The sequence below is a fragment of the Octodon degus genome, unplaced genomic scaffold, assembly GCF_000260255.1.
Source record: "Octodon degus isolate 3935 unplaced genomic scaffold, OctDeg1.0 scaffold00038, whole genome shotgun sequence".
Classification (NCBI taxonomy): Eukaryota; Metazoa; Chordata; class Mammalia; order Rodentia; family Octodontidae; genus Octodon; species Octodon degus.
Window position 1 is genome coordinate 542,351 of NW_004524614.1, and position 12,234 is coordinate 554,584.

The following is a 12,234-nucleotide window of genomic DNA, read 5'->3' on the forward strand; positions in this document are numbered from 1 at the left end:
CTTCTCAACAGGAAGATAACTTTACCATCTATAAAGATTGTCTTACATGGTACAATCAGACCTTTCAAAATTATTGCCAGAAAAATTTAAGGAAGGGCACACTCGTGAAATTATGAATGTGATAATACGTAGGTTCAAAATATTTTTACTTTCTATATTGTGTGATTTAGAGTAATTCAAGTAGTACTACTTCAACAATCATAAATCTTACATCATCAGTGTAGATCCTTTAGTCTATAAATCACAGTAAAATAGTTTTTACTGCAATATTCATTAAAAATGATTACTGAATTTAACTGTAACAGAATATTCAAATCATAAATAAAGCAAGAATATAATCCTAAAGATAGACAGTAAGACTTAGAAATTAGAAATCATAAAAGAATTAGACACCAATTTATATTCTAAGTCAACTGCCACATGACATGCATTCTATATATAATCCTACCAATATCCTTGCATGAAATTTGGCAATTTATGAAACATATACCTACCATCAGGAAAACTGGCTGATATTAATGAGTAAATAAAATGCCACAACACACACACACACACACACACACACACACACACACACCACAAATAGCATGCAACTAATACACCAGCCATGCTCAACTGAAGGAAAAAAACAGAAAATAAAGGAGAGAGAAAAATGTAGTAAGACACAATTCTAAGTATATTAAGTCAATTCAAACTGAGGTCCTATATACTTTGTATTAAAGTAGAAAGAAATTTAGTGTTTAACTCTAACATATAAATATTAATATGGGAAAAAGTCTACATGTCACGGATTAGAAAACCACTGAAGCACCTCTAATAAGATCAGCAAAACCATTCTTATAAATGTTAATAAATGACTTGTCATGGGTTTTGTGGCCTTTAAAATTATCAACATTGCTGATAGAGACAGGAAGGTTTTATCTAATCTATTACCAAGCATGAGCATTGGACTTAATAGGAAGCAACACTTCCATCAGCAATTTTTGCTTTACTACAGATGAATCAGTCTTTCCTACACTGAAAACAACAGCAACACAATGAATCTCTATTTGAGGGTTGTGCTATGTTCAATCTTGTATATATACATATTTATATGTATGTTTAGTACTATCCTTGAGGATAGGTTCAACGCAGACAGAAATAGCAATCTATTTAAAAATTCAATTAACCAAGAAATCTGTCCTGAATGCTCTTATTAACTGAGAGTTTATATCTGACCACACAACTGCAAAGTCACACCCAACTGGCTGATCCAAGATTCCAAGCACAGCTGAATTTTTATACTTCTCAGGCATATAAAGTGGCAACAGCAACTCTGATAGAAGGTGAGTTCTAACAATGTTCCACTGTATGGGGAGATTTCAACCTCCTTATAAATCCATACATAATTCAGCAAAGGTACAATTAAATGGTGTACTATGAGTCAGTTAAATATTCAAAGAAAAAAAAAAAAAACCAAAAGTAGAGAAAAAGAAAAGACCAAACAGAAAAAGGTGAAAAGGCAGCCAGCCTACCAGCCAAGACTCCAGCTGGCATTCCACAGACCTAGCAGCAGAGCTGCAGTCAGCAGGGCTTGTGAATACTCTGCTGTTACAAGCTGCTTCTCCAAATCTCAGTGCTAACACTCTTCTACTGACTTTCTCGCTTTAGCCTTAAATGGTGAAGCAACAAAAGCCAGAAAATCACTAATGATTTATGCTCTAAAACAAAAGATGCATTCGTAATGCTTTAAGAAAGATTTTACCAATAGTAGCTGTGAATTAGAAACTCAATATAACCTAGAAGCCACATTAATATTTACATAAACTTAGGTAACAATCACTCAGTCTCTAAACAAACTTTGTATATGTATGTCCTGCTTTAAAGAATAATATTTATCATAAAATAGTTTCTATAAAGCAAATCTTGTATCTCTAAATCTCTAAGAAAAGAACTTGGGGAAAAATAACACAAGTTGAGTCAAAAGTTTCTCATTAAAAACCAAAACAGTCAGTAAAATGACAAGTAGGAATCATAAGTACAATCAACTGCATATCCCTAATGGGAGGTGAGTGGGTCACTTTGCTGTTCCTTAGGCCCAGGATAGAGAAGGCTCCGTGTTATCATCAGCCTCAGCTCTAAGCCAAACTCAAATGGTTCCTTGTAAGGCCACTCACTTCTACAACAGAGGTGTATTCCCTGATACAGTTCCCCATTAAATACCATAACTAAAATACATATTTCTGTATCTTTTATTTGAAACTAAATATTCTATGAAATGGATGCTTCAGTCAGTTAAATATGGTTTTACTGAAGTACTTCTAACAGCCAGTGCCTGAGTTAGTAGTTTCCTCTCTCCTTTAATAGTTATTGTTACAATTTCTAGATACATAAATAAATGAAAAACAGATTCAACAAACCAAGTGAACAAAATATCAGGCTTTAAATAAAAACAACATTCAGTCATCCTACCTGAATATCCCCAGAGAAGTTGTTGTGCTAGAATATAATTAAATCCACTCTCAGCCCAGGATTGTTGCACATCTTACATGATCACTATGGAAATTATCTTAGGACAATGTCATCTATAGAATCTTTATACATCGTTATGTAAATGAAAATCCCTAAGCAAAACTCCATACACAGCAGAATATATACATTTAAGATTTTAAGATTTAATTGCTGCAAACTAAATCCTTACTATGTAAGGGATGGTAATTTTAGCTTACAACGAAGACAAAAGGAAAAAAAACATACTTTACATGCATAAATTAAAACTCATCCACATAAAGTCATTTGTTATACTGCTGGGGCACTTTTTGTACAGGCAATCATACATTTCAGAGATTCTAAATAAGAACTGAGAAAGAAAATAAATATTTTTCAGATGTTTAAATATCTATCCAAAGTAAATGTTTATAAATATCTGTTCAAAGTAAATGTAAAATTCTGAATTCATGATTAAGAGAGAGAGTCACAGTTTGGTAATGGCAACCATCAATAATTACAATTTGTAGTTATTAATGATATGTAATTATTGATGGTAATAGTAACCATCAATCATTGCAAATTTTAAGAATTGCTCTAAGGATCTCTAACTTTCCTCTGCCTAAGTCATGTCTTTGGTCAAGAAGAATGCTGCAACTGAGCATGATAGTTACACATTCAGGTATGTTAGGCTCAACTTGGCAGCTGAATAGGGGCCAGAGGTCTAATCAATTCAAGTTACTAAATTAACATTCATCCAGTCAACTTAGGGGAAGACATTTGTCAGCAGCAATACTGAATGCTAATGATAGTCTCAGACTTTGTATCTAATGGAGATGATAGTATTAGAAAACTGATTACAAATAACTACAGTGCAGATGCACGCACGCCATGTCAAACTCAGTGCTATGTAAGTATATATAGGCTGCAGCGAACAGTACCAGCCAATGAGATGAAGGTGCTGAAAATCTTCAGATATCACTATCTGTACTCCTGAGGCAGGAACTTAAAACTGCTACATTTTCTGAGGATTTCTATGCATGTATATGAGATATTATCTCTATAGTAAAAGCAATGACAAAAGGTGTTGACATGGACACTGAAAATATGCTTTCCTCTAGACACAACAGCTGCAGTCTTTGCGCTGTGTGTGCAAGATGAAACACGAGCCACTCTCGCTGATTTGTGTCCACCTCAGTACAGGCCACTGCAATCTCAGGATTTCACAAAGTACCTGTCACATAAAATGACAGCACTTATTTGGATCAGTGGTTTCATTCTGCTGGGAGTTTGTTCTATACATCCCTATATTAGTTTCATTTAACACAATGCATACTACATATGGGGAATTGAAACAAATATTTATGGAAAAAAGTATTTATGAAATGGGAAAAGGATATGACCAAACCTAATAAATATATATGAAAAGTAAAATACATAAATAGGATCCTTGTACCAGTCTATCAGGCATTTTTTTCTTACTTTAGCATTCTTCATTCTATGAGTACCATCCAACACCCATTCATATACTTTTCTGTTCAATAATTTCTGATAGTCTCCCATTTATTCATGTAATTGATAAAGAAATAATCTAAACTTATGAATTAAAAACAAAAACCAGGGCCGGCAAGATGGCTCAGTAAAATAAGTGCTTGTCTGGCAAGCGCAAGGGTCTGAGTTCAATCCCTGGTTCTGCAAAAACTAAAAATAAATAAAATTAAAAAATAAAAACAAAAACCAGTGTGGTTCCAATTCTGCAGTTCACGCATATCATTTAAGTCCTTCAATTTCTTTGAGTTTCTGTAAAAGAGATCCAGGTTCTATTCTCACATAGTTGTAGAGCACAAACACTATTATAGGAGATACTAACCTGGAAAGAATTACTGAGTCACACGCACAGTGGCAGGACTTGCCTTTCACCTTCGTAGCCTTATTGGCATCCTGGCCCAGACCAAGATACAGATGTATCAACATGTCCAAGAAACCTATCATGCAGGTTCTAGGTAAGACCCCAAAACACAATAATAAAACAATGACTGCCCTTGCAGTCAAGGACTTCAAAGCTTAGCCCAATAAGAATATGACTCAAGTACAGCAGAGTGAACTAAAGAGACTACATCTTTAGTTCCAAGATCAAGAGAGACACTGACTTACATGGCAGTGGTAGAGCCAAAGGGAAAGACATCAAAGAGAGCTCCTTGGAGGTGACTGATGAGCAGAATATTAAAAGACAGATAAAAATTAGCTAATTATTCATATGGAAACACAACAAGATCGTAGCTAAGATTCTCTAATAATCAACTTCCCACAGGTACCAATTCGAACAGCTATTCACCTACCAAATTGCATTCACAGGAGCAAAAGGTGTAAGATGAAAAATCAGAATACTGGTAATGATGATAATAATAGATTTTGCGGAAAGAAATGAAGGAAAGAAGGAATAAAGGAAGTCACACCTTACCTCTCCTCTGACTCAAAGCAATACAGCATGGGATGCCTCACACTTGGAGGAGGGAGAAAGAGTTAAGACCTAGCACTTGATAACAACTAACAAGCCTGAGTGCCATTTAAGAACTTTGGCAACTCTGGGAAGGACTCTAAGAGACTCTGGTAAGCTCTGACTTTCCTTAGCCCCCACTGTGCAGGCTTGGAGATTCTGCTAGTGCTGGTCCAAACTTTTAAGAAGTTAGGAGGACTCTGAGTGGCCTGCAGGATGAAGGAGAGCTGCAATTTGTGGGCCCAGAGTGAGCAGGCACACTTTCCTGGAGTCATTTAAGAACTTTGGCAGACTCTGGTTGGCCTGCGGGACTCTGGGTGATTACTGAGAGCTTCAAAAATGCCAAAATGCAGGAGCACAAGGCAATCTCAATCCTCTAGCTCACCCAGAACAAATCCAGGAGATAAAGACATACAAGAACTTGGAAATCACACACCTGAAATCTCTGAAATGATAGCAACTGAAGTAAAGAAACAAGCCCATCAGGCTGTAGAAGAAATAAGAGCAGAAATAATCTCTCAGGTGCAAAGAGAAATGACAACAATCATTAAAGAATTGAACAGCACAGCTAAAAACATAGATTTAAAAAAAAGAAAAATAATAGAAGAGAACAGGAAAATGATGGAAAACTGAATGAACAATACAGAAAAGAATTAGAATGCATGAAACAAATTCAAACAGACATCCAGGAGATTAAAAATTCCATTGAAGCTGGCAAAATTGCTTGAATGAAACTGAAGATAGACTTTTAGACCTCAATGACAGTGGTGCAGCTAATGAACATTAAAGGAAAGATAACAATTCAGCAGCTACAAGAAAACGCAAAGAAAAATAATGTAACAATAGTTATCAATGAATCAGTGGAAGGCAGTACAAATGACATAAAAAGACTCTATGAAGAAGTACTAGCAGAAAATTTTTGAAATATCAGAAAAAACCTGACATACAGTTAAGCGAGGCAAATAGAATTTGAAACAGCCATAATCACAATAAATCTACACCCAGACACATAATAATATCTCACAAATTCAGCAAAAGACCAAAATACTAAAAGCTGCTAAAAAGACGAAACAGATCACCTATAAAGGAAAGCCCATCAAAATCACGGCAGATTTCTCAACACAAACCATCAAATCAAGAAGAGTTTGGTGTGAAGTACCAATTCTATGAAGAGTACTGACAGACATTCTACAAAGAGAAGTGATCATAGCTTCAAGAACAACAGAAAAGAACCACCAAGCAGAGCAAATAATTAAAAAGGGAAAAAGTACAGAACCTATAGCAGGAAAATAACATGACAGATGTAAGCCAATATGTATCAGCTATAACCATCAACGTAAATGGCAATACACCAATCAAAAGAAACACGAGCAGAGTGGATTAAGAAACAAAATCCAACAATATGCTGCACACAAGAAACACATTTAATTTTAAACACATTTGAATTTCTCAAAAGAAAATTCACAGACTAAAAGTCAAAGAATGGGGCTGGCCAAATAGCTCAGCAGATTAAAGCACCTGCAAGCAGGTGCAGGGACCCCCAGGGCGCGCTGAGACAGCAATTGAGAAGGGGAATGCTGGTGCATGCCTATAACCCCAGTTCTTGGGAGGCTGTAGACAGGTGGATCACTACAAGTCCAATACAGTGAGACACTGAACACCCTGTAGGCCCTTCCCTAAAATACTAAATAAATAAATAAATAAAACAGAATTCAGAAAAGCAACTTCATTTGCAATAAGCTATGTGACAGAGGATATAGCTCAGTGACACAGCCCCTACCTGGCAAGTGCAAGGTCCTGAATTCAATTCCCAGCCCAGTACCAAAAACATAAAATTAAATAAATAAATAAAACCTAGGAATTAATTTAAGCAGAGATAAATGATGTTTACAATAAAAATTATAAGACACTGATGAAAGAAATTGAAAGAGATGCCAAAAAATAGAATTGATAGCCTAAGATGGAAGAATCAGTACTGCTAACGTGTCCTTACCACCCAGAACAATCTATATACTTAATGCATTGATATTTTTCCAAGTTAGAAAAAAATCCTAAAATTTATATAAAAACACATACTAAATTGCTAAAGTCATCTTAAGCAAAAAGAGCAAGGCAGGAAATGTTACATGAGCTGATTTCAAAATATACTACAAAGCTGTGATCATCAAGACAGCATAGTAATTGAATAAAAATAAAATTTGTATGGGAAAATGAAACAGATACAGAGCCTGAAAGTAAGCCCAGGCATCCACAGACAACTGATTTTTGACAAAATCCTAAAAATATGCATTGGAAAGAGAATAGTCTTTTCAGTTAAAGCTGCTGGGAAAACTGGGAATGTAAATGAAGAAAACTAAATCTAGACTCCTATCCCTCACCAGTTATAAATATCAATTCAAAACAGATTAAAAGACAAATATAAGAGATGAAACTACTAGAATAGTAGTTTCAAATAACTATTAAAATAGTAGTTTCAAATAACACATTTGAAGGAAAAGGATTTTTTTAAACAATACCCAAAAAGCACAGTAAACAAAATGTAGACATGGTAATTATCAAGTTTCAGAAGGGCCAGCCAGATAAATAGACTAAAGTGGCTGCTTAGGCAGAGCGTAGCGGCCAGGGTTTGATCCCCAGCATGTCCTGGTGGTCCCACCCCTGGGGCACACTTAGAAGTGATTGAGACTGGGTGTGGTGGTGGTGGCGTGTTCCTGGAATCCCAGCACTTGGGAGGCTGAAAACAGGAGTATCACTATGAGTCTGATCTACATTGTGAGATTATATATATATATATTATGTAACAAAGTCATAATAACAAAAAAAAGCAAGGTACTAACACAAAAACAGACACATAGACCAACAGAATAAAAGAGTGGACACAGAAACTGACAGAACTACAATCATCTAATTCCAAACAGAGAAACCACATATAAATAGAGAAAAGACAGTCTTTTTAGCAAATTATCACGGGAATACTGGCTATCCATAAGCTGAAAATTATCTCTCACCTGTACAAAAATCAAATCCAAATAAATCAAAGATTTAGCTATAAGATCTGAAACTCAGAAACAGCTAGAAGAGACACACTTCAACACATAGGCACAAGCAATGACATCCTGAGTAAGATGCCAACACAAGAAATAACAGCAAACATCAACAAATGAGATCACATCATATTAAAAAGCTTCTGCATAGCAAAAGAAGCAAGAGAATGAAGACAGCCTATTGAAGGAGAAAAATTTGGGCAACCACTCTTCAATAGAAAACTATTATCTAAAGTATATAAATAAAAACTCAAGAAATTTAATGTTTGGGGTGTTTTTGGTATTGGGAATCAAACTCAGGACCTCAAGCTTGCCAAGCAGCACTGTGCCACTGACCTATATCCTAGCCCAAGGAAATTAACTTCTAATTAAGTTTACTACAGTTTAGATATACATCATGATCAGATTCATCATACAGAATTTATACCTGCACATGATATATCTTTTTTTTTTTCTTCCCTGCATAACCTGGGGTTGAACTCAGGCCCTTGTGCTTACCAGGGAAGCACTTATTCCACTGAGCCATCTCTCCAGCCCCTACATGATGTATCTTGATTCCTCTTTTTATCCAAATTCCCCTCCCCTTCCTTCAACTTCTTACCCTTGTTTACAAAAGCTTTACTTCACATTTTGTCCCTTTTCATATTTTTCCGTTTGCTTCTTCCCTCTCCCAAGTTTCCCTACCCATTTGGACATTTTCTTTCCAGTTCACAATTTCTATTATACATCCTGGTCCTTGTTTATACTTCCACTTTCTCACACCAGAGAAACCATGTGATATTTGATCATGCGTGTCCCAATATGCTTCATTTAAGAGAATGGTCTCAAGGTACATTCGTGTACCTATCAATGCCAAGTTTACCCTCAGTCTTATGGCTGAGAACAGCTCCCTAGTATAAAACCACATCTTCCTTATCCAGGTTGATAGGCATGCGGGCTGTTTCCAAGTTATATTAGGAACTGTGCCCCTATAAAGATGAATGCACATATATCATTGTGGTATGATTTTTTAAATTCTTCTGGAAACATACTCAGAAGGCGAATAGCTTTCGTGAATGGGACTTCTAAACTTAGCTTTTTGAGGAATTTCCATGCTGATTTCCACAGTAGCTGTACCAGTACACACTCCCACCAATACTAGAGAAGGACTCCTTTTTCACCAGAGCCCCACCAGTATTCATTATTGATTGCTGATGACAGTCATTCTTTCTGGAGATGGAATTATAGTTTGTTTCAATTTGTCTCAGATATTAAACATTTTTTCATGTACGTATTGGCAATTTCTACTAATTTATCTGCAAAGCGTCTATTCATTATAGATGCTCATTTTTGGAGTAGGGCTTTAAATTAGAGGGGGTCTGATTTATTTATATATACTAGATATTAGTTTTTTGTCTGAAAAACAGCTGGCAAAAAAATTTTTCCCACACTGTGGGTTGTCTCTTAACTCTCCTGGTCATTTCTTTTGCTGTGCAAAAGCTTTTTAATAAGATGAGATCCCAGTTGTTTATTCTTGGTAATATTTCCCATGCCACTGGGGTTTTGTTCATGATGTCTTTGCCTACACCTATGTCTTGAGAGTTTCAACTAGTCCCTCTTCCAGGAAATTTAGTGTTTCTATTTCAATATTTAGATATTTGATTCATTTTCATTTTGATAACCAGAGTGATGGGTCTAGGTTGTTTTTGGTTCTAGAGAGCCAGTTCTTCCAGCACCATTTATTAAAGAAGCTATCTTTCTTCCAGTGCATATATTTGGATCCTTTGTCAAAGACAAGGAATGTGCATCTAGTTGCATCTGCATCTTCCAATCTATTCCACTGATCTTCAGTCTGTTTTTGTTTCCCAGTACCATGCTGATTTAATTACAGTAGTTTTGTAGTATAATTTCAAGTCAGGGATTGTGATGCCTCCCCCACCTTGCCTTTGTTGCCCTATATTGTTTTTGCTGTTCTAGGGCTCTTCTGCTTCCAGATAAATTTTATGATTATTTTCACTAGATATGAGATATGTTAATGGTATTTTAATTGAGATTACATTAAATCCATACAACAATTTTAGAAGTATGACCATTTTCACTATATTGGTTCTTTCTACATAAGAGCAAGGGATATCATTCCATTTTCTTATATCCTTTTCAATATCTGTTTTCAGAGTACTATAGTTTTTAATAAATTGATCTTTTACTTTCTTGTTACACTGATTCCTAAGTATTTCAAATTTTGGGAAATCCTATAGTGAGAGCTAATTTCTCGCAGTGAGTTTGTTGTTTATTTACAGGAATGCTATTGATTTTTAAGTGTGGATTTTGTATCCAGCTAAGCTACTTACTGAATTTGGTTATTAAATCTGAAAGTCATCTACAAATAATGATAATTTCACATCTTCCCTTCTTATCTTGATTCTTTTTATTTTTTTCTCTTGTCTAACTGCTCTGGCTGTTTTCAGAACTATACTCAATAGGAGTGGTGATAATGGATATCCTTACCTTGTTCCTAATTTTAGACTGAAAGCCTCCTCTTCATCCTCCCCATCCCCTTCTCCCTCCTTCTCCCCTTCCTCCTCCTTCTTCTAATACTTCTTCCCATTTAGTATGATATTGGCTGTTGGTTTGGCACAGATGGCTTCTATCAAACTGAGATAAAGTCCAAAATACTCTGTAGGCTTTTGTTTTAATCATAAATGGGTGTTGTACTTAATGCTTTTTCTGCATCTACAAGTCAAAACACAAAGCTCACACAATGGAGGAAAGCATAAAGATCACAGAAGAAATTCAAGCAAGAGACTACAAAGAATTAATGAATCAGAGTTGGTTCTTTGAAGGGAACAACTTTATCAAAAACAGAAAAGACTCATATCCATGCAATTAGGAATGAAGAACTGGGGGAATAGCTCAGCAGAATAAGAGCTTGCCTGGTACATGCAAGGTCCTGAGTTCAAACTTGGGTTTCGCAAAAAAAAAGAAAGAAAAGAAAAAGAAAAAAATTTTAAAAAGGAATGAAAATGCTTAAATCACATTCCTGCAGAAACCCAGGTCATTATGAATACTTACTTCAAGAACCTTTGTTCTAATAAGAAGGAAAATAAGAGAAGTGGACAGACCCCTAGATTCATATGAATTACCACAGCTGAATCAACAAGATAAAAATTCCAAATAGCCCAATAACAGCCAATGAATTTGAAGACGTGATTAAAATTCCATCAACAAAGAAAATTTCTGGTAGAATCACTGCTGAATTCTACAAGACATTTGGAGAGGATCTAATGCCATTATTGTTCAAAATCTTTAATGAAACTGAAAGGGAAGCAGTACTCCCAACTCATTCCTGGAAGCAAGTATTACCCTGATATCAAAACCAGAAAAGGAAGGCGCCTGCCCCTTAGCTCAGTTCTTTAAGTGCCTACTTCAACAAAGCAGTCAGGCTCAGGTTGCTGCAGTTCGATCCCCACAACTCAAGCCAGCCAAACCTGCCCTGAAGGCATTCGGAGCAAAAATAAACCAGAAAATGATACCAAAAAAAGAGAACCACAGACCAATCTTCCTAATTATCACAGATTCAAACATTTTCAAACTACAGAAAATCATCAATTTTATACATCATGACCAAAAAGGATTCATCCCAGAGTTGCAGGAATAGTTCAACATACACAAAATGTAACACACCACATCAACAGAGCCAACAACAACAAAAAAAATTAATATCAAAAATATAACAAAATGCCAGGCCGGCCCCAGCCCCCAAGGCACACTGAGACAGCAAGTGAGACTGAGCATGGCGGCAGACGCCTGTAATCCCAGCTCTTGGGAGGTTGTAAACAGGCAACTTACTACGAGTCTGATCTAGTAGTGAGTCCCTGAACACCCTGTAGACCCTTCCCTAAAATAAAAAAGTAAAAAATAAAAAAAAAATCAATGATTGAACAAAACTGACACTTCTCAAAAGAAATATGAATGGCTGATAAGTATAAAATACTGCTCAATGTCATCAGCCATCAGAGAAAAGCAAATCTACACTATATAGAGATTTCATCTCACCTCAGAACAGCTATGATCAAGAATACAAAAAAATACTGTCATTGTGAGGATTCAGGGACAAAGGAACTCTTCCACACTGCTGGTGGGAAGGTAAATTAGCACCACTACTATGGGAACCAGTACAGGCAATCTACAAAAAGAAACTAAAACCAGATGTTATGGTTTGTGTCTAGTTGTCCCCCCAAAGCCTCA

At 35.9% G+C, this 12,234-nt stretch overlaps 1 protein-coding gene across 5 annotated transcripts in view; it reads right to left on the reverse strand.

Moving 5' to 3' along the window:
- Sacs (sacsin molecular chaperone) overlaps positions 1 to 12,234 on the reverse strand; it is a 91,088-nt gene that overhangs the window by 13,281 nt on the left and 65,573 nt on the right. For 4 of the 5 annotated variants that reach the window (XM_023715002.1, XM_023714999.1, XM_023715001.1 and 1 more), the window contains one exon: positions 2,452 to 2,478. The exons of the other annotated variant lie outside the window; for it this stretch is intronic. In XM_023715002.1, the coding sequence (XP_023570770.1) occupies positions 2,452 to 2,478 (27 nt within the window). The remainder of the gene's footprint in view (positions 1 to 2,451; positions 2,479 to 12,234) is intronic. 5 annotated transcript variants of the gene reach the window in all.